At 60.4% G+C, this 26,478-nt stretch overlaps 2 protein-coding genes across 6 annotated transcripts in view; one reads left to right on the plus strand and one right to left on the minus strand.

Moving 5' to 3' along the window:
- The window catches only part of LOC311510597 (patatin-like phospholipase domain-containing protein 6), a 57,710-nt gene extending 39,192 nt beyond the window's left edge, over positions 1-18,518 (plus strand). For 2 of the 3 annotated variants that reach the window (XM_084610381.1, XM_084610382.1), the window contains exons 22-36: positions 282-422; positions 506-569; positions 1,846-2,014; positions 4,835-5,017; positions 5,428-5,546; positions 5,961-6,117; positions 6,908-7,024; positions 7,208-7,277; positions 10,913-11,029; positions 13,785-13,933; positions 14,478-14,630; positions 15,145-15,261; positions 15,830-15,926; positions 16,114-16,211; positions 17,110-18,518. In XM_084610381.1, the coding sequence (XP_084466507.1) occupies positions 282-422; positions 506-569; positions 1,846-2,014; positions 4,835-5,017; positions 5,428-5,546; positions 5,961-6,117; positions 6,908-7,024; positions 7,208-7,277; positions 10,913-11,029; positions 13,785-13,933; positions 14,478-14,630; positions 15,145-15,261; positions 15,830-15,926; positions 16,114-16,211; positions 17,110-17,157 (1,799 nt within the window). In that variant the 3' untranslated portion in view covers positions 17,158-18,518. Of the gene's footprint in view, positions 1-281; positions 423-505; positions 570-1,845; positions 2,015-4,834; positions 5,018-5,427; positions 5,547-5,960; positions 6,118-6,907; positions 7,025-7,207; positions 7,278-10,250; positions 10,368-10,912; positions 11,030-13,784; positions 13,934-14,477; positions 14,631-15,144; positions 15,262-15,829; positions 15,927-16,113; positions 16,212-17,109 lie in introns of all 3 variants that reach the window. The other variant, XM_084610380.1, reaches the window with a different exon arrangement.
- A 2,480-nt stretch (positions 18,519-20,998) lies between these two features.
- Positions 20,999-25,163, minus strand: LOC311510599 (uncharacterized protein). 3 transcript variants are annotated; one of them, XM_084610386.1, is made up of 2 exons: positions 23,485-25,163; positions 20,999-22,935 (listed from the first exon to the last, which is right to left on the minus strand). In XM_084610386.1, exons 1-2 carry the CDS (start codon positions 23,498-23,500, stop codon positions 21,536-21,538), a joined length of 1,416 nt encoding a protein of 471 aa, XP_084466512.1. In that variant the 5' UTR covers positions 23,501-25,163; the 3' UTR covers positions 20,999-21,535. The 3 variants fall into 3 exon arrangements, 2 of the variants coding, with proteins under 2 accessions (XP_084466512.1, XP_084466511.1); XM_084610385.1 differs by having other exon boundaries at positions 23,341-25,163; XR_014709110.1 differs by lacking the exon at positions 23,485-25,163 and adding an exon at positions 23,054-23,332 and having other exon boundaries at positions 22,801-22,935.
- Positions 25,164-26,478: the final 1,315 nt, after the last annotated feature.

Raw genomic sequence — 26,478 nt, forward strand, 5'->3', positions numbered from 1 at the left:
TGGTCAGTTGATAGGGTTGCCAATCCTCCCGGTTTTGCCAGGAATCTCCCGGAATTGGGCTCCATCTCCCGGAGGCTACTGAAGCCAAACCGGGAGATTTTAGGCCGCTAAAAGTCTGGCGGGGCTAAGGCAGGCTCCTACCTGCCCTGGCTCCGCAGTGCTCCTGGAAGCAACAACATGTCCCTGCAGCCCCTCAGCTGCCATTGGCCGGGAACTCTTGGTTGGTGGGTGTCTTGCCCTCTGGGCCCCTCAGACGGTCGGACACTCTGTCTTGCCCACAGGTTCCAGTCTTGGTGTGGCCTCCAGCTCGGAGCTAACCAACCCAGCCAGTAACCTGTCCACGGTGGCGGTGCTGCCAGTGTGTGACGATGTGCCCATGGCAGCCTTCACGCTGGAGCTGGAACATGCCCTCAACACCATAGGTGAGTGAGGGCCAGGGCCTCGCACTCCATCTGGTCATGCTTGGGGTGCAGGCCCAACATGATAGTCCTGTTCACTCTTCCAGGTCCCACCCTGCTTCTGACCAGTGACATCATCCGAGCACGGCTTGGTGCCTCAGCGCTGGACAGGTAGGGGATTGGCACAGGCGGTAGGTGGGCTGAAGGGGCTGGCTCCTAGTCCCTCATCTCTTCATTCTCCATAAAACGACCCCCCACCACTTGGCACCTGCAGGGCTGTGGTATGGGGCTTATGCCGTCGGGACACAGAAGGTGGGGTCTAGCTGGCTGATAGCAGGGCCCTCTCCAGGAGACGGTGCAGCAGGGGATCCTTGTTGGAGATGGGCTGGAGCAATGGGCGGGGGTGGGGGGGGTGGGGAACGTAGCTGGGGGCTGCTCACTAGGAGCTTGGAATGGGGTGTCCTGCTGGTTGCTGGGGAGTAGAAGGGGATCCCTGTTGGAAGGGGTGTTGCACAGGTCCTGGGAGAACCCCTTCAGTGAGCCAGACCCCATAGGGGTCTCACTCTTCCTCCAGGGCAAAGTCACAGAGCTTCACCGCCTGCTTAGGCTGGACTCTGAGCCTTCAGCACCCCTGCTTCACACTCGGAGCTCCACTCAGCAAGTCCAACTGAGGCAGATCTCTGAGGGAGACTTGTACAATCTCAGGGAGCAATGCTCCTCCTCCACCAGCATCCGCAGGGACACCCAGCCAGCGCTGTCACACAGAAGAGCTTATTAGTTGGCTGGAAGACAGCAAAGGAAGTCCTTGGCTAGCACAGAGAAAAGGATGTTCCAGCAGAGTCCATCCTGGTCAGCCCAGAGCTCTGTCGCTCTGATCGCTCTGTCCCAGTTCAGGTGTGCCCCCAACTGCTTCCCACAGCCCACACTTAACACCCCCATCTCCCCTCCCCCAGTTTTCTGTTCCCGATCTGGAGAGCTGCAGCTCAGCCGAGAGGGGAAGTCCGTATCTCTCTGGGTCGTTGATTGCTAGGGATCCGTGTCTGGGCAACTGGATTTGCCATTGTCTTCTCAAGAGCTCAACTGATGTGGGACCTAGAGCCCCAGAGAGCTAGGAGCTGTTCACACCTGTGTTCTTTAGCCTGGCCAGAGAGCAAACAGACCTTCCTCACACACCACTAGGTAACAGTGCAGCATATAGGGGAAACTGAGGCATACATGGGCTTCATAAAAATATTACAAAAAACCTCCCATTTTGTCAGTGTGTGCAGCTGGGGAACTGCATGCTGGGAACTTGTTGGACGGGTCCCCATTGGGATCCAGCAGTGGGGTAGAGGGAAGGGGGGGCTGCATGGTGGAAGCTCGGAGGAGGGCCAGAAGCAGGGGTTGGAGCAATGGAGTGGGGCTGGACAGAGCTGGGGGCTGCCCGCTGACATCCTCTCCCTGGCAGCATCCAGGAGTACCGGCTGTCAGGCTGGCTGGCGCAGCAGGAGGACATCCACCGCATTGTGCTGTACCAGACCGACTGCACACTGACGCCCTGGACTGTGCGCTGCATCCGCCAAGCTGACTGCATCCTCATTGCTGGGCTCGGGGACCAGGAGCCAGCCCTAGGCAAGGTGAGGCTGGGGCCCGCTGTACCGTGCCCGGGGGAACGCTGCATCCTGAGCCCAAGGGGGTGGCCAGCATGGTCTGGGATGCTGCATCAGCCTGTGGAGTGCAGCCTGGAAGCACCATTGGGGCTCCCCTGTCCCCGCTCTCAGATGATAGAGAAATTAGGGTCCCTTTGTGAGCTGGACACAAGCAAAAACAATCTGTGTTTTAATGTGACTTAGTGTATATGTCTACATCTACAAGCAAAGACTGTAGGCCGTGCTGACAGGGTGGGGGGCCCTGTCCTGGGAAGCAGGGACTCTGAAAAAGACTTGGGGATCGTGGTGGACAATCAGCTGAACATGAGCGCCCAGCATAATGCTGTGGCCAGAAGGGCTAATGCGATCCTGGGATGCATAAGTAGGAGAATCTCAAGTAGGAGGAGGGAGGTTTAACCTCGTATCTGGCACTAGTTCAGCTGCTACTGGAATCCCGTGTCCAGCTCTGCAGCCTGCAATTCAGGAAGAATGTGGATAAATTGGAGAGGGGTCAGAGACGAGCCATGAGATGAAAAGATTAGAAACCTACCTTAGAGTCAGACTCACGGGGCTCTATCTAGTTAGCATAACAAAGAGAGGGTTAGGGGGTGACTAGATCTCAGTTCCTACCTGGGGAACAGATATTTGATACTGGGATCATCAGTCTAGCTGAGGAAGGTCTAACGTGATCCAGTCGCTGATAGTTAAAGCTACAGCCCTGCACAGATACAAAAATATATATCCGCATCCGATCCGTGATCCGCAAAAATTGTCCGTGGATCTCTGCATCCCTGAATGGGGATATCTGCAGATACCCACGGATATCCAGGGCTCTACTAACAGCGTCACAGGTCACCGTGCAGCAGTGACACAGGGCTGTGCCAAGTCCCCGACCCCCACAGAGCCCCCCGATGGCTCTGTCCCTGCTGCCCCTCCTGCCTAGGGTTGCCAATTTTGGTTGGATGTATTCCTGGAGATTTCATCACATCACATAACCTTTAATTAAAGATTAATCTTTAATTCCTGGAGACTCCGGGCCAATCCGGGAGGGTTGGCAACCCTACATCCTGCCCCACTCCAGGGAGGGAGGCTACAATCCTGAGCCCTCATGTGCAGCGCCACCCTCCCAGTGGCTCGGACAGCCCTATGCAGCCGCGGCGGGTCCAGCGCACGCAGACCCGGCCGGGACAGACAGGCTGCTCTCCTCACAGCACCGCAGTTGCCACTTGCTAATCTAAAGTACAACCGCACCTCTTTCAAATGGCGCTTGGCTCACTCCCTTCTGGGAGCTGTAGTTTATCTCCTCTGCCAAGCAAGCTGGGGACTACAACTCCCAGGATGCTCAGTGGGCTAGGCCTATATGATTGAGAGAGCTGAGCTGGAGCCTGAGGGCTGATGACAGCCGCTCCCTTTGGCTTAGCATGTTCTGCAGAGCCCTGCACGGAAACAACATCTGTATGTGCATCTGAGCCGCAAGCCGGAAAATGGTCCCCGGATAGCCACATCGCCAGATATAAAGCGGATATCCGCGGTTTTGCAGGGCTCTTCTTAAAGCTAGACAAAGTCAGAGAGGAGACAGACAGAGTGATTAACCATTGGAACAACTGACCAGCGGTGGCAGTGGATTCTCCCTCACTCGACATTTTAAATTCAAGATGGGATGTTGTCTAAAACAGAGGTTCTCAACCAGGGGTACGTGCATAGGCACCAACTTCCCCTCTTTCCCTTGGATGCTCCACCCCTTCCATGAGGCCCCACCCCTGCCCTGCCCCCATTCCAACTCCTTCTCCAAATCCCCGCCTCTTCCCCGCCTCCTCCCCTGAGCGCGTCGTGTTCCCGCTCCTCCCCCTCCTCCCACAGCGTGCTAACGCTCTTTGGTGACGGCCAGGTGGGAAGCGCTGGGAGGTAGGCGAAGGAGCAGGGATGTGGCAGGGACGATCAGGGAAGGGGGCGGAGGAGTAAGAGGTGGGGTGGGGGGTGAGGGGAGCTTGGCTGCCAGTGATTGCAGAGCACCCACTAATATTTCCCCGTGGGTGCTCCAACCTGGAGTCACGGGGTCAGACTTTTAGCGGCTTAAAATCTCCCGGTTTGGCTTCAGTAGCCTCCAGGAGATGGAGCCCGATTCCAGGAGGCTCCTGGCGGAACTGGGAGGATTGGCAACCCTATCAACTGACCAACTGCAGGACCCGGCCTGGAGCTCTGCCCTGTGGCACCTAGCATCAGCACTGGCCTGGCCCACAAGGAGAGGAACCAGTTCCCACCCCAGCCAGGGAGCCTGGCTCTCAGCTCCAGCCACAGCAGCTCCTGCTTCTAGTCCTGGAGCCCTGGTTTAATTCAGGATATGGATACGTGTACCCCTGGGGGTACACAGGTCTTCCCAGGGTACATCAACTCATCAAGATATTTGCCTAGTTTTATAACAGGCTACATAAAAAGCGCTAGCAAAGTGAGTACAAACTAAAATTTCATACAGACAATGACTTGCTTATCCTGCTCTGTACACTCCACACTGACATGTAAGCACAGTATTTATATTCCAATTGATTTATTTTATAATTATGTGGTAAAAATGAGAAAGGAAGCCGTTTTTCAGTAATAGTGTGGCTGTGACATTTTTGTATTTTTATGTCTGATTTTGTAAGCAAGTAGATTTGAAGTGAGGTGAAACCTGGGGTGTGCAAGACAAATTAGTCGCCTGAATGGGGTACAGTAGTTTGGAAAGATTGAGAGCCACTGGTCTAAAAGATCTGCTCTAGGAATCCACCAGGGAGGTGGCTCATTCTAGGGGCCCCTGTTCTGCCCTTGCAGCTGGAGCAGATGCTGGAGAACACAGCCGTGCGTGCCCTGAAGCAGCTGATTCTGCTGCACCGGGAGGATGGCCCCAGCCCCTCCCGCACCGTTGAGTGGCTCAACATGCGCAGCTGGTGCTCAGGACACCTTCACATCAAGTGCCCACGCCGTGTCTTCTCCCGCCGGAGCCCCAACAAGCTGGTACTGTCCCTCTCATCCCCAGGACTCTTTGGGCTGGTGCAGCATGGTGCCACATGACGAAGCTGTCTGTGCTAAGGAAGACAAGGCCCCATGGGGGTGGGCACAGAGCTGCTGTCTCAGAAAAGACCCCCCAGGCCAGTCTGGTCCCTGTGGTGCCTCTGCTGCCTTCCATGGCATTAACCTGGGCAGAGCCTGATGCCAGCCTGGCATAGGTCTGTGATGGCATCAGCCCTCTCTGGAATGCGGGGTACAGAGCTAGGGGGTTCCCTGTTATAAGGGGGTGGGAGGGTGCTGTGTGTGTGGGAAGGAGTTGCTGTGGGGTGGGCTCTGGGGGTGAATGCGTGCTGTATGGGGGGTTGCTAGCCTTTGGGGGGTGGCAGCCGGTCTGACTCTTGCTCCTGGCCCTGCAGAGGGAGATGTATGCGAAGGTCTTCGAGAAGGAAGCTGACCGGCACAGCGACTTCTCCCGCCTGGCACGGGTCCTGACCGGCAACAGCATTGCCCTGGTGCTGGGAGGAGGAGGGGCCAGGTAGGGGCTCAGACAGGGCCTGGCTGGGGCACTGAATTCCCATGGTACTCCTCTGCACCCAGGCGCAAACCAGCCCCCAAAGGGGGGCCGTAGGCATCCACCACCCCAGCTTTACAGTGGGCTGGGGGGACAAACCCGGGGATAGAACCCAGGAATCCTCACTCCCAGCCCCATGTCCCTAGTGGTACATGAACACTGCCTCTCAATAAGAGCCGTGGGATTGGGGCTGGGACAGTGACCCTGCTGCCCACCACCCTGCCCGGAGCAGTGCATGCTGGGAGCACCATTGCAGACCGCCTGGCCTGTTGGAGGCATGGCAGCTGTGTGGCAGGTTGCAGAGTTTGGGGCCGTGTGATGGGCCCTGGGACAGGCTCCCTGCCTGCCACTGGTCTCTGAGCCCGCCCTCTCCCCCAGGGGCTGCTCCCACATCGGGGTGATCAAGGCCATGGAGGAGGCCGGGATCCCTATTGACCTGATCGGGGGCACATCCATTGGCTCCTTCATCGGGGCTCTCTATGCTGAAGAGCGCAGTGCTGTGCGCACCAAGCAGCGTGCCCGTGAATGGGCCAAGGTGAGGGGCAAGGCCTGCTGTGGGGTGGGGCAGACACAGGGTGGGTGTGCCGTGGGCAGGGCCAGACTTGGGAGGGTGGGAGCAGGAGAACTCCCCAAACCAGCCCCTCCCAGAGCTGCCATCCCGTGACCCAGCCTTCCCCACAGCCGCTGGCAGCCAGGCCCAGGGCTGCACTGGGAGCTGGGCGTCACGGCCAGCAAGTGCAATACAGAGGTCCCAGCATGCACTGGGGCCTGATCGCTCTGCCTGAGGGGGCCTAGAGACCCTCCAGGCTCTCTCTGCTGCAGGCGTCTCTGCCCCCTGCTCATGCTGTGCAGCTCTGCCCTGTGAGTTCAGAGGCAAGCCTGCAGGCTATGGGGGTTTGTCCTCCCTTTGGCCCTGGGACGTCTGCTTGGCTTGGAGCGGAGAGCCCCATGGCGCGCTGCAGCATTGTGCTGCTAGGCACGGCAGCCTCTGCTGCGCATGCAGCAGGCTCGGGCAGCAGGGGGGTTCCGGTGGGAACTGCAGCATCCCCAGTAACAAGCCGTCATGCTAGTTGGCACACAGTGCTTTGGCTGGAGGACATGCCACCCCCCACCAGCAGTTCCGGGGCTAGCATGCCAAGTGGAGGGGCTGCACCAGGGCACCGCCTGCTTCACAGCCACATGCAGTGAGTGAGTGTCCTGTGAGCTTTAGGCTCGCTGCCGGCTCCCCGACAATCCTCCCTGCCTGTCCCCATGAGCCTGGACTCCAAACACTGCTTGTGCTGGGCCGTGCCCCCCGTGGAGTGACCCCTCGCCCTCTCCTGCAGAGCATGAACTCCGTGTTTGAGACGGTTCTGGACCTCACCTACCCCATCACCTCCATGTTCTCCGGCTCAGCCTTCAACACCAGCATCAGCAAGGTCTTCCAGGACAAGCAGATTGAGGTAGGGAGATCCAGGAAGCTGGGCGGGGGTCCTGGTGGAGAACACTCAAAGTAGCCTCTTGCTGGGCAGCCCTGAGCAACGCCCCCTGCCGGCAGCGGTGTTCCCTGGAGCCCGGCCTTGCCCAAGGAGCGTGGTGCCTTGCACAGCCCCCACGTCTCTGATTAGCCCTTTGTGCCCCTGCAGGATCTGTGGCTCCCCTACTTCAACGTGACGACGGACATCACAGCCTCGGCCATGCGGGTCCACAAGGACGGTAAGCGCCTGCACCCCACACCCGTGGCGTGTCCCAGGCTGCACGAGGTGCATGGCGCCCTGGTTGTTGGGGCCCAAGTCCTCAGCATCCTGCTCATGTGAGGGCCCAGAGCCAGAGGCCTCTCCCTGCCCCCCACCCTGAGCCAGGAGCGCAGCCTGTGGGGTGGAGCCTGGTTGGTTGCTGAGAGTAATGGGCCTCACTGGCCTGTCTCGGCCCCTGCTGGCTCTCTCCAAAGAGCCCTGCTGTGTGTGTGCTCGATGGGTCCACGTGGCCAGGCCAGGCCTGGGCTCAGTTTAGGGAGGCCTACTCTGACTGAAGCTATTTCAGGAGATTTTTTTTTTCCAACATGACATAATGTCGTTTCCTTAAAATAGCCTATCAAAATCTCCTGGATGGCTTTCAGTAGACGCCGGGGGATCGATGCTGGTTCCGGGAGACTCCAGGCCAAACCTGGAGGGTTGGCAACCCTAGCTGAGCATTGCCGCCCCTCAGGTGCCGAACCGATGTTTCTAAGGATGGGAGCAGGTTATCGCCTGCTCTAGAGAGTGCCCCCTGCCCCCCAGGAAGCAGTGCTTGTAACCCCTAGCCCACATCAGCTGGCATGGGCCACCCGACTGCCAAGCCATCTACTAACACAGTGAGGGACTGGGCTGGGCATGGCCATCTCAATGTCTTTGCCCCCACACCTGTCAGGGCCCCTCGGCGCCCTGCCCTGCAGAGAAGGATAATGTTACAGGAAAGGGCTGAAAGGAGGGCAGGGGCTGTCAGGGCAGGGCTCCAGAGGTCTAATTAGGAGTGATGGGCTGAAATAAAGGAGACACGCCCCCACCCCTGCGAGAGAGCCAGGGCAGAAGCTGCTGTTGGTGGCACAGGGAGCGCTAGCTCTGCTGCCAGGGCTGGGCTACAGGCGAAGCCAGGCTCTGGGCCACCCCCTCCTTCCGCAGCAGCCCTGGCTGCTCTCCCAGGGGCTGGGGCACCCCTTATAGGGAGCACTCAGCCCCAATTGACTGGGGCCAAACACCAGAGCCTGGGGGCTTCCCCCACCCAGGGCTCTGCCCGTGGCAGCAGGAGCTGCTGGCTCCCCCTGATCACCTGGCCTCAGGGCCCAGAATCCCCAAGCGGCCAAACACCATTCCTGTCTTTCTGGGGGCAGCAAGGGCCAGCCTGGGCCAGCAGAACCCAGGCCCAAGAGCTGCTGACGCTGCTCCTGGTCAGAGCTGGTCCCTCCCTCCCCCCTTGCCCATTCCCACACTCTGCTGCCCACTTGGTCCCTGTCTGGCTCTTCCCCTGTTCCCTGATTGTAACAATTCTGCTACTCACTAACCCCTGGTAACACCCCCCACCCCTGACTGTGTGGAGAGAACACAAGATGGGGCTATGGGACACACTAACCTTGCTGCCCCCTGCCCCTCACGTCTGGCCTGAGCGGCCCTCCTGTCATCTGACACCCCCATTGGGCCAGCTGGATGGCGTGTTAGCAGCAGCAGCAGGGGCAGCTCTGGGTGAGTGGGGGGAGCTGTGGCAGCATTCTGTCCTTGCACTTGGGTGGTGGTGGTTGGGAGCTCTGGGTGGATTGAGGGCCTGCTATGGGGGTGGGTGGGTGTGTGGTGAGGCTGGGGCTGGGGCTGAGGCAGACAAGGGGCAGCGTTCTGTTCTTGCACTCAGGCGGTGGTGGTTGGAGGCTCTTGGGGGAGGCAGGTGGAGGGGGGTGCGTGTGGCGGGGCTGGGGCGGACAAGGGGCAGCGTTCCATCCTTGCACTTAGGTGCTGGTGCTGGTTGAGGGCTCCCTGGAGAGGTAGGAGGGGGGAGCTGCTGGTTCAAACTCAGTCTCTGCCCTCGGTCCTCATCTTGTGCCTTGTCTGTCACAGGCGCCTGATCTCACCTGGGACATTGATCCATCCATGCCTGTCCACGGGGTGCCCCGGCAGCTGTAACTGCCTGGCTCTCACTCTGCCTGCTTGTCTGTCCTAATGCCAACTAACCCCACTCACCCCTAACTCACTGCGTCCAGGGGCCAGGGAGATGGGTCAGGGAGGGGCAGGGCTGGCTCTGCTGCGTGTCTGTGTGTGTGTGAGTGCTCTCTTCCTGGGCAGATGCCAGGGGAAGGCCTTCTCCCTACCAGGACCCTGCTGTCCTACCCAGGGGTCCTCAGCTGGCATCCAGAGGCATCAGCTGAAGCCCTTCCCCCAAAGCCCATGGAATGGGGCCTCTGCCTCCTGCAGTGATTGGGGACCCCCTGCACCCCCATCTCAGCGTGTGCCTCCATCTCCTCCTGGGCCAGCAGTGCCCAGCCTGTGCTGCTGCCTCCGGCCCTGGACAGTCCTGTCCTGGCGTCTGAGCCCTGGGCGCTGAAGAGCTCTAAGGTGGAGGCTGCAGGCTGAGGCAAAGTCCTGCAAAGAGCTCCTGACAGCCAACTGAAGTCATAGCCTGCGCAGCCTCATTCCCGAGCTGGCCTGGCCCCCAGGGTCCCGCAGCCCCTTGAGTGCTGGTCCCAACATGCCCGTGTGCGTGTTGCCGGGCAGCCTTCTGCCAGCAAGCACACAGCAGCGTCTCGTTGGGCCAGGGCCTGGCACTGCCCCATGGCAGGGAGAGCGAGCAGGGCGTTGGGGTAGGTAGAATAGCCCAGCCCAGTTGTCAGTGTAGCCACCACTAGCTGGAGTGGGCTGAGGGGGACGGGTGTTCAGGGAATTGGTCCCTCCTCTGGTGGGGGGCAGATTTCTGGGTATGTCACAAGGGTCTGTCCCTCTATTAGGCTGGGGGTGGCACCTGTTCCCACACCCAGCCTGACTCCTAGCACAGACCGCCCCTTGTCTGAGCCGGTGTGCCCTCTCCCTGCCAGGCTGGGGAGACCTCCCAGTACCCCTGCTCCAAAGAAGGCATCTGGATTTCTGAAGCTTCTGTCCTGTCGTTTCCTGTCTTCTCTCCGTCTGTGCTGTCCCCGTGCCCTGTGACTGTCTCCTCTCCCTCCAGCAGGCAGTGTATGGCGCTACGTCAGAGCCAGTGCATCTTACCCCCCCTACCTGCCTCCTCTCTGCGACCCCAAGGACAGCCACCTGCTTGTGGACGGCTGCTATGTTAACAATGTCCCAGGTCAGCATCATGCGCTCCTCGGGCCCTGGGCCACGGGGATGACCTGTGTGGCTTGGAAGGGAGGGCCAGGCTGGGCCGGGGTGGCAACTGGCTGCAACCCCTGCCCACCATACTCTGCCACGGCCGCCCCAAGTTGGGCTGCAGCCACTGCCTCCTTCCATGCCATAGCTTGTCCTTCCCTGGCGAGGGCTGGTTCTGACAGGCCTGAGGGCACAGGCTGGATCCCAGCACCCCGGCCAGATGTGTGCTGCTCAAGCTGAGAAATCTGCACCTCATGGGGGCCGGTGCTGGGAGCCTCGGCCACGAGGCCAGGTGCTCGGTCTCTCCTGAGGCCTTTGGGAGTCAATCCAAGGCACCAGCTCTTCCAGAGCAAGGGGCAAGGACGGGACCCAACCCCTGGCTGAGTTCTAGGCAGTTGGCTAGACTCTCGCTGGCTCCAAGGACTCTGCAGATTCTCCAGCCTGGGTGCCGAGGCGCCCTCCCTTTCCCAGGGCTCCGGGACTGCAAGAGGCCGTCTCCTGACTGCGTCTGTTCCTGCCGGTTAGGCTCGCTGTGGCGGTATGTGCGAGCGAGCATGACCCTTTCCGGGTACCTGCCGCCACTCTGTGACCCAAAGGATGGCAACTTACTGATGGACGGTGGCTACACCAACAACCTGCCAGGCAAGTACCTGCCGCTGATGGAGACGCTGCTCACAGACTGCGAAGCAGGCCACCGGGGGAGGCACCACTGCTGCCAGAGTTCCCTGCCCCCGTCGCCTGGCTCTGCCCTGGCGCGTCTCCATCGCCCCCCTCTGGTGTCTCCGCAGCACTAGAGCCTCCTCACGGCTGAGCTGGGGCCCGGGCCTCTTGCCCTTCTGTGGGGCTGGAGGAATGTTATCGTTAAAACCAGCAACTCACCCGAAGTGGGGATCCTGCTCAGGGAGTGGGGCTTCCCTCCCACCACCCTGCGGGGCTGGTGCAGCACCTGGGCCCATGGCCAGCTGGGCAGGCTCATGTTATATGTGTGTGTAGGGGAGCAGCTCTTCCCCAATGGCTCCTTTGCGTTCTTGCTGTCTGCTGTCCCTGGCATCCCAAGTGGGGAATGGGTTTGGGGGGTCGGGGGGTCCCTGCTTTGCCTCCCCCTTGGAGTCAGGCTGAGGGCTGGACATTATGGAACCGCAGTGCTGGGCCCCGGCCTGGGTGAGGGCTTCTTAAACTGGAGCAAAGGCCACGGAAGAACCGCAGGCTGCTCCCCAACTGGAACCGTGCCCAGCTCTTTACCCATGGAGGTTTTGAGCTTTTCCCTCAGCCCCTGGCCCCACAAGCCCCCGAGCAGGGACGGGGGAGGCTTGTACCTGAGGCTCCAGAGCAAACAGCCTCAGGTCCCAAGGAACCAGGTTCCCTTTGCAGCTGCGTGGAGTCGCACTGAGCTCAGCCTCGTGCATCAGCACCTGCCGATCTGTGCTGCAGCCAAATGGTACCAGCGCAGGCAGGCAGCCCCGGGGAGGGGCGGGGTCTGGCTGCTTGGAACGGAGCACCAGCCTTGTTGCTGATGCCCTGGGCCGAGCGGGCTCCACGAGTGGCGGTTCCCATCGCTACATGCAGGAGCTGGGCTGAGCGTGGGCCTGTCAGGCCCTGGAATGTCCCTGTTCCCCTTCAGCCCCAGTGAAGTGAGGCCTTGCCGGGGCCTCCTCCTCCAGGGAGAACCAGGTGGTTCTGTCTGTGGACTGAGAACGCCCCCAGCCACCTTCACATGGGAGCAGCAGGAGCAAACAGCAGCAGGCACGTTCCTTGGTCCCGATTTCCCAGCTGCCTGTCCTGTCCCCCCAGAGCTCTGTCTCTGTCCCCGTCATGGCCGCCCCCACCATTACTACTGCCGCCGGCTGCTCGGTTCAGGTCCTCACAGCTTCAACCAGTCCCCCCTCTGTCCTGGTGTCCCAGGGTGCCCATCATGCTCAGGATGCCCCTATGGTTGTGCTAGGCCTCAGGCCTCCTCTTTGCAAGGGCGAGCCCCACGACTCTGAGACTTCAGGCTCCAGCCCCCCTGCTTCTCGCCGGGGCTCCCCAGTGAGTCCAGCTGAGTGTAGACCCCGTGGGAGACTCGACCCTTTTGGCAACAATGCAGCCAGCAGGGAGTGGCAGTGACGCTGCACAGCCTGTTCAGACCACGGCCCTGTCATTAGTCACCTGGACTCCAGGACCGAGGGGCTCAAGTCTGTCTGAACTCAGAGCCTTTGTTAGCAGTAGCCTCTGCTCCAATCCGCCTGCATTCTCAATCTTCCAGCTGGGCAGCAGCCATCTTAACCCCCTCCACACACATACACCTGCTCTCTTTGTCTCCGCGGCTGTCCTGCAGGGCTCCCCTCAGCTCCCAGTCTGTGACAGTCACTGTCCGCTCAGGGTGTCTCCGAGGCAACTTTGTCCATGTGGGGACAGTTCTTGATAGTTCATTCAAACCACCGCAGACCTGCCTCTGTAACACCCACAGCTCATCTCCCTGTCCCTGAGGAGTGATTAGCCCCTTCATACCCAGGAGGTAGCATTACACAATAGGGAAACTGAGTCACACACTTTCAAAAAAATGTTACAAAAACTTACAGGGAAGCCTTCAGCTCACGCAGTTCAGCTGATGGTTAGCCTTGCCATGTGACCCACCCAGGGCCTTGGGCAATGGCTTCTGTTTAGTTACCTCACTCCATAAAGGGGCTTAATTGCTCCTTCCATGGAGCCTAACAGAAGAGACCGCACCCATTGGCAGTCACAGGCTTGGGTGAAGCCTTCAGCAGGTCTTTGGCAGACAGCCATTTACACACTGCCCCTGGAGCTGCACTGGGCCCTCCCCAGCACTGCGATGGGCTGTCCCTGTCGCAGCTTGGAGTCCAGAGTTCAGCGTGGGACAGTCCTGCTGCAGCTTGTCTGGCCAGGGGTCCTTGCCTGGGACGAGTTGCGGGTTCCTACTGCCCTCTGAATGTGCCATGGAGGGGGAGCTCCCAGGCACAACAGAGCCAGCCGGGGGAGGCTGGGTGAGCTGGACCTGCACTTCACACAGAGAAAGTCAGAGGGGGGATGGGGAAGATCTGGCCATGCTGGACCCTGCACTGGGAAGCTCCACGCCTGGCCAGTTGGGCAGTGCTAGTGGGAAGGGGTCCCTGGACTCCCTGGTGCTGCAGAGCCACCCCCACCTACCCCGCCTGCTCTCATGCTGGTCATGCCTCCCACGCAAATGGGGGTGAGGGGAGAAAAGTGGTTGCTGCAAACCTGGCTTTGCTCCCCACCTCCTGCTTGTGGCTGGGGTTCTGCCCTGCTCCCCAGCTGTGGTTGGGGGTTGGGGCATGGGGCGGGGAGCTGCCCTAATGGCAACAGGCAGGAGCATGGGGAGCCGGCAGTGCCACTCCCTGCCGGGCCGCCGCCCCTGACACGCTCTCTCTGACGCCAGCGGACATTGCCCGGACCATGGGCGCCAAAACAGTGGTCGCCATCGACGTGGGCAGCCAGGACGAGACTGACCTCTGCAACTACGGCGACAGCCTCTCAGGCTGGTGGCTGCTGTGGAAACGCCTCAATCCCTGGACCCAGAAGGTCAAGGTGAGCCCTGCCCTGCCCTGGGGGCTTCCGTGCCCGAGAGCCCCCTCCAAGGGGAATCTGCCCCATCTCTCCTGCTGCCTGCAGGCACGTCCCCCCAGCCACCTGGGCCGCACCTGACACATGCTGCAGGCCGGGGGGGCATGTGAGGGGAGGCAGGCGGGCCCCACCCACCCAGGGCTGGGGCTTTTCACCATCCCTCTCCCCTTCTGTGACTCTGCCCTCTACCCCAAGGGCAGCGACAGCCCTTGGTGCTGGCAGGGTCCCTTCCACCACAGCCCCTGCCTCCCAGGGCTGCTCCTGCCTGAGCATGCGGGCCTGCCTTGGCAGCCAGGTGGCTTCCCTCAGGCTGGCTGGGCACAGTCACTCCTGATGCCCCAGGAGCAGTTGCTGGGATCCGGCTCCAGCCACTCAGCTGGACTGAGCCAGCTGGAGGGGAGTCAGACCTGCAGAAAGTAGGAGAGACTGTCCCTTGCAGCCTCCTGTCCCAGGTGGGGCTGATCCAGCCCCTTGCAGGACACTCCTGTTTTTCCCCACACACATACAGGTGCCCGACATGGCAGAGATCCAGTCACGTCTGGCCTATGTGTCGTGTGTGCGCCAGCTGGAAGTAGTAAAGTCGAGCTCCTACTGCGAATACATTCGCCCGCCCATCGACCGCTTCAAAACCATGGACTTTGGCAAGTTCGACGAGATCTACGTGAGTCCAGATGGCCTGGGCTGTAGGGGTGGGGAGTGTGGGAGGGCCTGATTAGCCGGGGGTGTCTGTGCTCGGCTGGGGGCGGGGTGGTGGGAGGCCCTACTCTGGGCCCTGGGCTGCACTGGCCTGGGGGTGAGAGGCCCTGATCTGGGGGGCCAGGGGAGGGTCTCTGCTCAGCCGGGGGTGGGGTGGGTGGGAGGTCCTGATCTGGGGGAGGGCGGGGTCTGTGCTCAGCAGGGTGTGGGAGGCTGAGGGCTGCACTTGGCTGGGGAGGGTGGGAGGCCCTGATCTGGGCCATGAGCTGTGCCCAGGTAGGGGAGGGAGAGGCCCTGCTTGCGGGGATGGGTTGGAAATCTGATGGCCACCCTTGTGAGGAGCAGCCCCCCAGCTGCATCAGAGCACCCAGGGCAAATCCATGTCTTGCTCTGCAGCGGGCGCAGCCTGGCCTGGCCAGTCCCCCCCGCCGCTGGCTGGGAGGAGTGGGCCCCTCATCCTGCCCATCCATCTCATGCAGGACGTGGGCTACCAGCATGGCAAGGTGGTATTCAGCGGCTGGAGCCGCGGCGACATCATTGAGAAGATGGTGAAGGACCGGCGCTCGGCCGACTTCTACGAGAGCAAGCGCATGGATGTGAGTGAGGGGGCAGCAGTGGGGCATGGGCCAGCGGGGGATGGGTAGCTACAGTGTGTGCCTTGTCATACTCCAGCCACTTAGCTCCCTTTTGTGCCAAGCTGATGTTCCTGGCTGCGGCAGCCCTGTGGCGCAGCACCAGTGCCTGGGGCAGGGGGAACAACCAGGTCTGCCCTGGCGCCCCAAGGAGTAGGGCTGGGGGCTCCAAGAGGAGTTGTGGGGGCTTGGCAAGGAAGTGCCCTCCCCCATCAGTGCAGACCCCAGTTCCAGCAGGAGCCGCCCTGAGACTCTGGTCCCTTTGTCCATAGGCTGAGCAGGAACCCCCAGCCCCTTGGCGAAGTGGGGGATCCGCTCAGGGCTGGACTCAGAACCACCTGCATGGGGTGAGAGCCTGACCCAAGAATTGACTTGTCCTTTGCCACAATGACCCCCACTCCTTGTCCTCACCCACTGGAGCCCTCCTGGACCACCCACTCTCTAGCTCAGCCCACATAGCACTTCTTCCCTGTGTCCCAGCCCCCCAGGGCTACCTGACGGGGACATCTCTAGACTGGCTCTCATCCCCCAGGTGCTGACTTGCCCCAGCGCAGGGTTCACTGATCTGGCCGAGATCGTGTCTCGCATCGAGCCGACCAAGAGCTACCTGTCCGATGGCTACGCTGATGGTGAGTGGGGGCAGGGGGTGTGGCGCAGGGCTCTCTGCCCATGTCACTCCAGTAGGATTCTGGGGCCCCAGCAAGGCTGTGGGATGGGAGTTAGGGCTGGGATAGAAGAGGGGACTGCGGGTAGGGATTGAGGGGCAGCAGGGCCAGGCCAAGAGCAACTGCCAGCCCCATGTGTGCTCCCATCCAGGTGAGGAATCTGACTACCTGACAGAGTACGAGGAGGAAGGGCTGGACCCCGCACGGGGAGAGGAAGAGTTGTTATCGGCTGAGTGGACCCACACTGAGGTATTTGAGACTGTAAGCTCTGGACTCTGCTCCCTGGGGTGGGGGTGTGCTGGGCCCAGCTGCTTCTCTTGGGGCCCTCTCCAGGTGGGGGAGCTGGCCGAGGTGGGGCTCGGTCTGTGTCACTGTTCTGGCAGCTGTAGGGAGAGCTGGTCCCAGATGCTGCTACCCATGCTCCAGGGAGCAAGGGTGGGCCTGGATTCCCCAGCCCCTGGGACCATGCCCCCCTTCCCTGCACAAACACTGTGGGCTCCCCACAGGGTACTCTCCACAGTCCCCCACTCCTCTGGGGGAGAGGTTCCCATTGACACTCTCCATGTCAGCTCCTGGGCTCCTTGCTCTCAGGCTGGCATTGCCCTGCTCCGGAGCCCACAGAGGCCAGATCCTGGGGGTGGGGCTAAGAGTTGTGTGGGAGGGGGTGGGAAATGGACCTTCCCCTCTTGAATATGGGCACCAGCCCCACCCACCGCAATATGGGGCTTGTCTGAACTAGACGTTGCCCTAGATGACCCTGGTGTGCTCGGGGGGGGGGGGGGGGAGGCTCCTGGCCACGTGGCTCGTCCTTACCCAGCTCTCACTAAACAGGCCTGAATTGTCCCTGTCTCGGCCTGGGAAGAAGCAGGGCGATTGCCCTGGGGGCAGCTCTCCTGGGACACGGGTGTCTCACTCCGGACTGGATGGAGGGATGGGGTATGTGTTCTCCACTCAGGCACTGACTGGACTTTAGTCTGAGTTCACACTCGTCCTGCTGGTCCTTCCTGGCCCTGAGCTCTCTGGCCTGAGGGCAAGGGCCCACCATGACAGCAGAACTGCTGCCCTCTCCTGCCCCTTGATGGCTGGCTGGGCCCCATTCTCCCCAAGGGCTGGGTCTGTGCCGTCACACAGTGTCTTCTCCTTCCAGGATGAGGAGAAGAGTCTGCGGCACCGCAACTCCCCGCCCCAGGAGTGAGCCCAGCTGCCTGCTCCCGCACTGGGACAGATGGAGCCTGCAGGCCCAGGGCTGGCACTTGGAGACTGCGGCCTGCATGTAGCTGGGGCACTGGAGCCTATCCTGCGCTAGATCCCCCCGGCCTGCATCTGCTGCTGGAGTCCTGAGGCCAGCCTGGTTCCACTCAGTTAATGGCCAGGGTTCTGCTGGGGTCAGCAGCCCTTCTGCATCTTCCAGTATGCAGTGGGACCTGGCCTGGACGCACCGCAGGGTGGAGGGGCGGCTACTAGGCCCAGCACTCTCCATCAGCCAGTACTTGACCCAGGCCAGCGCTGCTGCAGTTCCGGGGGGGGCCCTCAGCTAACCGCTTTATCAGTTGTAGGCCTATGCTGCTCACTCCAGGGACAGCAGGGCCCAGTCCAGCAGCCTCTGCTGGTAGGGCAAGAGGATAAGGGCTGGATGCTGGGCAGGACTACCCCAGCCCCCTCCCCGCTACACATACGAGGGCCCATGGCCCTTCCTTGCTGCTCCCTTTGCCTGCCTTTTGCCTGCCTCATGGAGGGCCACAGGGTGCAGCTGGCAGCCAGGGCCATGCACCCTTCCCCCATGGCCCTATGCCTGCACGCTCCTTGCTGGGTGCCAGGGCTCAGCTCCTGGCCACGTGCTGCTGCATGACCCACTCAGGTGAGGGGGGGTTTGCCAGAGGAGGTGCCTGAGGGGTGAGGCAGATGCCCCCAAGCCCTTCTAGGTCCAACCCCAGCTTCTGCCAGCTTCTCTTCCCCTGGGTTGCCACCTGGGGTCCTGAACACCACACTAAGTCCAGAACCTGGGAGTCCTATGTCCTGTCCGGCCCCCACCCCAGGCTGAGTGCTTTGGTGAAAACACTGCCTCTCCCTCCTCCCCTACATGCACTGTGTATGGGGCAGTGTCATTTCCCTCTTGCCCTCCTCCGCATTGCTGCTTTGGGACGTGCCCCTCAGCATCTCTCCTACAGCTGCTTCTCCTTCCCAGCCCCACCTGCCACCCCTAGAGAGGGCCTGGGCTTCCGGGGGGGTAGGGCTGGGCCTGCACTCAGTATCAGGGATCAGCAGGGCCTGCTATAGCCCCAGCTTGCCTGGCTTGTAGGGGAAGCCAGGGGACCCATAGCCAGGGGGTGGTGGGTGATTTAGGCCAGAGCCTTGCTCCCTGTGTGTAACTCTGCCAGGTCAGGCTGCTATTCCTGGGCTCAGCAGGCATCCACCCACTCCTGGGCACCCCCACATTCCTGGCTGAGCTGCTGGGATGCTGTTTGCACCTCCCTCCAGGCACCCCATCACTGTCATGGAGCCCCCACATCCCAGCTGCGGCCAGGGTGGGAGCAATATAACCTTAGATGCTACTTATTTTTGTTAAGTTATTGCTGAGGGTGGGAGCTGCAGGGGGCTCAGGGGCTGGCACGGAGAGGCCTGGGCACTGGGATTCTGTTATTTTTTATTTAAAAGAAACCTGCTCGTGGCTGTCCGGCTGAGGTGGGGTCTGCCCATCCTGCCAGAATAAAAGCTTCCACTGGCCAGGGCTGACAGTCAGTCTCTGCCAACTCTGATCAGCCACTGGGGCTCCTGGGGCGGCTGGCAGCTCAGCCTCCTCCAGGGGAGGGCTTGGGAATAACAGGAGTGGGCCTCTGGCTCCACGGGCCCCCACTCAGCCCAGGCTGGCTCCTGCAGAAGAAAGCCAGGTGCTCAGGAGCTGCTGCCCCTGCTCTGCTGCTGGGGCAGGGGTTGGCTTGTTTTCCCTCACACCGTGAGTCCTGTCCCACCACAGGTGGGTGCAGCCCCTGCCAAGCTGTGGGCCCACTGAGCCATGCACGGTTCCCTTCCCCTCATGGGCTCCAGCATGTAGGAAACTGGGGCCTGGCCCCCCAACTCACTGTAGGGGCAGGTGCCTGGTAGGTCAGAGGGGGCTCCAACTCCATCCTCTGTGCTGCACTGGGGCCGAGCTCCTATGCTCGGCAGGCTCTCTGCCTGCTCATGCCCTTCACCCTCCCCCCCATGTGGTGCAGGATCAGCTCCCAGCAGCTTCGTGCTGTGTGGGACTCTTTCCCTTCCGCTGTGCCCACCTGGCTGCAGCTCCCATGGGCCCTGCAGCCTGCATCCAGCAGCTGGGAAGGTGAATCTGCCCCCCTCCCCAGCACTGCAACTGCTCCCAACTGGGGAGCCCCAGGCCTGAATTCCCAGCAAAGCCCTGGGGGCTGCTCCTGTAGGTGGCTTTGGCCCTGGTGCCAGCTTGAGCTGCAGGACACCCTGGCCTGGGACCAGCTGCAGCTTAGGGGGTGCATATCGGCACAGGATCTTCGATGAGATCTGCTGGCCAAGTGGTCACTCACTTCTCAACCCAAGGACCAGGACCTGTGTGGCCCCAGCTTCTGCAATTAACCTTGGTCTAGCAGCAGCAAGGAGAAATTGCAGCCACCTGATGGGCAGTTGGCCATGGCTGAGCAGGCCCCACACCTCCGTCGGCCGCTTGGCCCGGCTCTCCTGTCAGCTACTCCCCAGTTACTGCCCTTGGATCACTGCACAGGTGGCCTCCCACCTGCCCTAAGGGCCTCCCTCTGGCCCAGGAGGTGCAGCCCAGTCTGGCTCCCAGCAGGGCCCAGTGGGAGTCCAGGAGCTGTCCCCTGGCTTTGCTCTAAGAAGTCTCCACTATATGGAAAAGCTTAGGCCTGCCCAGAGACCCAAACTGCAGGGTCCCCCCCTTACTGCAACCCCCAAGAGCCCCCTCCCCCAGGCACCAGGCCCCTAGCAGAGAGACGCCCCTCAGCTGGGCACCTGTGATGCTCATGCTAAATCCAGGGCCAAGGCACCCATGCAGCATGCGGGCCCCATCACCGGGAATCGATGCTCCAGGGGTTAACGGCCAGGGTGCCTGCTGCCAGTGACCAGGCCCACAGTAGCATGCAGCAGAGCTGGTGCCCCTCAGCCTGCTGCCTAGCGGGGAGTGTTCAGGTCTAGGGAGCTGGAACTATGAGGAGCTGCGGCTCCTAGGAAAGCCAAGACCCAATCGCTGCCCCTTTCCACCAGACCTGGGCACAGACCCCCTGGCCTGAAGCCATCTCCCCTCTGCTCATTGTCAGCCCGCCTTGCTGACACCAGGCAGTGGCTGCCTGGCCGTGCTGCTGCAGCCATGTCCCACCCCACAGGTGGCAGATGAGGCGTAAAGCTGATCTGGGGCTCTGGGCCCATAAGCAAGGCCCCGAGTACCCAGGCCTGCCGCAGGCCGTTCTGCAGCAGCTTTAGACACTTCCAGGCAGAGGAAATGCAGAGCCCGCGCAGGGCCACAGCGGGCTGGTGATTTCCACAGGCAGCTGACGGCGGTGTCCTCATGCAGGCTGGTCTCGCAGCGCAGCAGGATTGTGGCCAGAGCCAACAGAGCCCCGTCCCACCTGGCGGCCGGAGAAACTGGGATGGAAGAGAGGGCACGCTGCGGGGCTGCAAGCTGAACAGAACCCTCCCGCTGCGGTGCTAAGAGCTGGGAAGCAAAACAGTCACTGACAGTGCAAAGGATCATGCCCTGCTGAGACGAGGGAGACAGCTAGCTCCTCTCAGAGTGACTGGCGCGGAGCAGGGAGGTGGCACTGCCCACGTTCACACACAATGTGGTGACAACAAAAGCCCCCAGAGAGACATTTCTCCAAAACGGAGCCAGGATGTGGCAGCACCAATGAAGCCCTAGCAACACCGGGTGCCTGTGCCCAGCTGGCATTCCCCTCGGGAGCGCTTGGTGCAATCAGGCCATGGGGCCCAGCCTGCCCGCTGCAGACATGACACAGGGCCCCTGGGAATTTCACAGGTTTATTTTCACTTTGTAACAAAACATTTTAGAAAATTCATTAGAAGCTGCTCCCGCAGCCAGCCCCCCCATCCCTCCACCCAGCCCCTCCCGTTTCCCACAAGCCTGCACTGAGTGCTGGCGTCCCCCTGCTTCTGTTCCCCAGCCCCGCACACGTCTGGACAGCTGCAGGGCGGGCTTTGGCTGGGCCACACCGCAGGGCCCAGGGTGCTGGAGCAGCAGCCCGGGCAGCACCAGCCAGCAAGAGGGGAGAAAAATGGGGTCAGGCACTGCCTGGGCACAGCCCCCATTCCCTGAGCCCCACCCCTGAGCAGGGCCCCACCTGCAGGAAGCTCTGCCCCCATGTTTGCTACCTGGGCTGGAGAAACCATGACTGGTGGCAGCAGCTTCACTCGCTCTCAGTACCTGGACAGGCAACGCAGGCCTGGCCCAGCCAGCCCCATTCCTGGCAGTGGGCGGGGGAGTGGCCACGCACAAGTATGGACTCTGGTCAGGGCCAGACCAGGCCAGGACCATCCCAGCATGCGGGGGGTGGGAGTCACCGGCTGCCAGTGATGTCGCGGGGGCTGGGATGTCACTCAGCAGCGTGCACCCGCTGGTGCAGCAGGAGGTTGGAGCTGCGGGTGTAGCCGCGCCCGCACTGCCCGCAGCGGAAGGGGCAGGCTCCGGCATGGGAGCGCTGGTGGCGAAGCAGGGCCGAGCGGTGGCGGAAGCGGCGCCCGCAGCGGGGGCAGGCGTGCGGTTTCTCGCCCGTGTGCCGCCGGCGGTGCTCCACCAGGCTGGCCAGCTGGGCAAAGTGGCACCCGCACTGGGCACAGGGGTAGGGGCGCTCCCCGCTGTGTGCCCGCTGGTGCGCTGCCAGGGCTGAACGGTGCCCAAAGGCTCGGCCGCACTGGCTGCAGCCGAACGGCTGCTCCCCGCTGTGTGTGCGCCCGTGCTCCCGGAGGTGTGCCAGCTGGGCAAAGCACCGCCCGCACTCGGCACAGGCGTGGGGTCGGGCGCCTGCGTGGCCCCGCTGGTGCCGCAGGAGGTTGGCACGGTCGGCGAAGGCGCGGCCGCAGTCCGGGCAGGCGTGGGGGCGCTGGCCAGCGTGGGCACTGCGCTGGTGCTGCCGCAGGTAGGAGCTCTGGGTGTAGCCGCGCCCGCACTCCCCGCAGCGGAAGGGGCGCTCGCCCGTGTGCACCAGCTGGTGCCGCAGCAACGTGGCGCTCAGGGCAAAGGCCTTGCCGCAGACCGGGCAGGGGAAGGGGCGCTCGCCCGTGTGCGCTAGCCGGTGCCGGAGCAGGTGGGCTCGCTGGCGGAAGCGGCGAGGGCAGTCAGGGCAGGCGTGGTGGCGTTCGACGCTGTGGGTCTGCAGGTGCCGTGCCAGCGTGGAGCGCAGCCCAAAGCTCTTGCCGCAGCGACCGCAGGTGTGAGGGCGCTGGCTGGCGTGGGCGCCCTGCTGGTGCTGCGTCAGGTGGGCGCTCTGCCGGAAGCTCTGCCCGCACTCCCCGCAGCGGTAGGGGCGCTCGCCGGTGTGCACGCGCTGATGCACCAGCAGCGCCGAGCTGCCCGCGAAGGCCTTGCCACACACCGGGCAGGGGAAGGGGCGCTCGCCCGTGTGCGCCCGCTGGTGCGTGGCCAGCGCCGCGCGGTCGCAAAAGCCTTTGCTGCAGGTGGTGCAGACGTAGGGCCTCTCGCTCGCATGGAGGAGCTGGTGCCTTGTCAGCGTGGCGCTCTGCCGGAAGCTCTTCCCACACTCGCTGCATTTAAAGGGCCACCTGGCTGCGGGGTCTCTGTGCCGCGCCGGCTCTGCAGCAGCGCTACCTCCCGGCACAGCCTCCTCCGCCCTGGCCCTGCCTCCTCGCACAGCTGCCTCTGCCCCCGCAGCCGGGTCTTCGTGCCACGCTCCTCCCACCAGCTCCACACCAGTGCTGCTGCTGCCCCTTCCCGGAGCAGCATCCTCTGCCCCAGCCACGCTCGCCAGCCTCTCACCTGCAGGAACAAATGGGCAATCGGGCATGAGCCGTCCCCACAGGAGGCCAGCTAGGACAGGGCCCCTGAGGCACCACCCACGTGGCCCCCGCCCCCCCCGGAGCCGGTTTCCACACACCTCTTGCAGCTTTTTCAGGCGGCTGCAGACTCAGGCAGGCGTCAGCACCACCCAGCTCAGGTTCACAAGCCTTTCTTTGCCTCTGTGTAGGCTGGAATTATTATTTGCATTTTCAGGGAGAGCCAAGACACGGCTCTCATCTGGTTCTGGGGGCCGTGGTGCACACAGATCAGGGAGAGGGTGGTGACAACCTCTGAGAGGAGCTGGGCCAGGAGGGCTTGCAGGGGTGGCTTTGGGGGGGTCCCATCTGCCCCCATCCCTCTCAGCTGGGCTTATTGATCCCCCACCTGTTTGGGAGCCGGGCCAGCTCTCATCGTCCTCACCTTTGCTGAGATCTGGGACTTGCAGCTCTTCCCCTAGCTCCATCCAGTATTGGGATTGGGGCCCTGCTGGGAGAGAACAGAGCAGGTGGGATCCAGCTAAATACCCACCCAGCTCAGCGTTCATCTGCCACTCTGGGCTGGCATGGACAGAACAGCCAGGAAACACCTGTGGAAACACAGGAGGGTCAATTCAGACACAAACAATCAGAGTGGAGGGGAGACGACCCCACGGACTCCCCGAGCCATGGTGCCAGCGAGGCCCCACAGCCGTTCACTAACACAGGGGTATAAAAGCCCCCTGCCAGCTTCAGACTTGAACCAAACTGGCTCCGTGCAGCGCCAGGACTGAGCCTCTGAACGGAACTGGTAGGAAACAGTTGGCCTGGCTAATGCCACCCTGTGTGGTGAACACCAACTCCGTGCAAAGGAGCAAGCCTGGGAAGCACCCATGTCCTGTGAGCCAACAGCCCCCCCGGGGACCCCACTGCATGGAGCAGAGAGCCAGCAATCCCCTTGGTCACAAGAGGGTGGCAGAGACTCCTGCACTTTCCAGAGCAGACCGCGTACTCAGGCCCTGCAGGGGAAACAGACCACGGCCCTCCCGAAAGAGCCCCAAACCAGCCTCAGAGCGCACAGCCTGGCCATCAGAGCTCTACAGGGAACAGCTCTGTGGTCTTCTGAGCCACAGAGCCCTGAGCGCGCTCGTGCTGGAGACATCATCACACCACTGGATTCGACCTAGGGAGGAAGTGCCTCACACTAATGAGGAAACCCCCCACGCTCCACAGCACACCCAGGGACCCCTGCCGCTAGGACAGCACCCCAGCTCCTTGGCACAAGGAGCGTCTTCGTTCTGGGCTTGTGCAGGGCCCAGTGCCATAAGGCCTGATCTCCAAATGGCTCCGAGTACTACCATGGGCCAAAGAGCAATCACCAGCTGGTGCTGCCATTGCAAAGCAGCACCTCTCCCGATACCCCCAATCATAGAACTGGAAGGGACCTCGGGAGGTCATCTAGTCCAGTCCCCTGCACTCATAGCAGGAGTGAGCATTATCCCTGACAGGGGTTTGTCTAACCTGCTCCTAAAAATCTCCAGTGATGGAGATTCCACAGCCTCCCTAGGCAATTGATGCCACTGCTTAACTACTCTGACAGGTAGGAAGTTTTTCCTAATGTCCAACCTAAACTGCCCTTGCTGCAATTTAAACCCATTGCTGCTTTATCCTCAGGGTTAAGGAGAACAATTTACCTCCCCCCTCCTGGTAACAGCCTTTTATGTACTCGAAAAATGGGGAGCATGTCCCCCCTCAGTCTTTTCTTCTCCAGACTAAACAAACCCAGTTTTTTTCAATCTTCCCTCATAAGTCATGTTTTTTAGACGTTTAATCATTTTTGTTGCTCGTCATAAATATAAAGAGAAGGGTAAACACCATTAAATCCCTCCTGGCCAGAGGAAAAACCCTTTCACCTGTAAAGGGTTAAGAAGCTAAGATAACCTCACTGGCACCTGACCAAAATGACCAATGAGGAGACAAGATACTTTCAAAGCTAGAAGGGGGGAACAAAGGGTTCTCTCTGTCTGTGTGTTATCTTTTGCCGGGACCAGAGCAGGAATGCAGGTCAGAATTCCTGTAAAGGGCTAATAAGCAACCTAGTTAGATGTGTGTGAGATTCTGTTTTGTTTAAATGGCTGATAAAATAAGCTGTGCTGAATGGAATGTATATTTCTGTTTTTGTGTCTTTTTGTAACTTAAGGTTTTGCCGAGAGGGATTCTCTATGTTTTGAATCTGATTACCCTGTAAGATATTTACCATCCTGATTTTACAGAAGTGATTCTTTTACTTTTTCTTCAATTAAAATTCTTCTTTTAAGAACCTGATTGCTTTTTCATTGTTCTTAAGAACCAAGGGTTTGGGTCTGTGTTCACCTATGCAAATTGGTGAGGATTTTTATCAAACCTTCCCCAGGAAAGGGGGTGTAGGGCTTGGGGGGATATTGGGGGGAAAGAAGTTTCCAAGTGGGCTCTTTCCTGGTTATATTTGTTAGACACTTGGTGGTGGCAGCAATAAAGTCCAAGGGCAAAAGGTAAAATAGTTTGTACCTTGGGGAAGTTTTAACCTAAGCTAGTAAAAATAAGCTTAAGGGGTTTTTCATGCAGGTCCCCACATCTGTACCCTAGAGTTCAGAGTGGGGAAGGAAACTTGACATTGTTTTTCTCCAATTTGTCCACATCTTTCCTGAAAGGTGATGCTCAGAACTGGACACAATACTCAGTTGAGAGCATATCAATGTGGAGTAGAGCGTAAGAATTACTTCTTGAGTCTTGCTTACAACACTCCTGCGAATACATCCCGGAATGATGTTTGCTTTTTTTGCAACAGTGTTACATTGTTGATTCATATTTAGCTTGTGATCCACTCTGACCCCCAAATCCCTTTCCGCAGTACTCCTTCCTAGGCAGTCATTTCCCAGTTTGTATGTGCGCAACTGATTATTCCTTCCTAAGGGGAGTACTTTGCATTTGTTCGTATTGAATTTCATCCTATTTACTTAGACCATTTCTCCAGATCATTTTGAATTTTAATCCTATCTTCCAAAGCACTTGCAACCCCTCTCTGCTTGGTATCGTCCACAAACATTAATAGTGCACTCTCTGCGCCATCATCTAAGTCACTGAAGATATTGAACAGAACCAGACAAAACTCTAACCCTAACCCAGAACTGATCCTCCCCACCCCCCAAACACACACACACCCCCCCCTGCAGAGACACTGGTCACACCACCCCCATACCCCTGAACAGACACCAGTCACACACACCCCTCACGCGTATACACAGACGGGGCAGGGAGTGGCAAGGCCTCCAGCAGAGGACCTCAGAGGGTCTGGTACACCCCTTCTGGAGACATTATACACTAGTTACAAAGGAAGGAATTTGTTGTTTGGTGAATTAAGAACGGGAAAATGGCAATATTTATCTAAATTTGTTTCATTGTGTTAATAAAAATAATTAAATATATTATTAAAGTTGTGTGTTTTGCATGTTACACAAGAAAATTCATATGAAGACAATGCTTGGGCATAGATGGCTCTCAGATAACC

This window comes from Lepidochelys olivacea (genome assembly GCF_965140295.1).
Source record: "Lepidochelys olivacea isolate rLepOli2 genome assembly, chromosome: 20".
Taxonomy (NCBI): domain Eukaryota; kingdom Metazoa; phylum Chordata; order Testudines; family Cheloniidae; genus Lepidochelys; species Lepidochelys olivacea.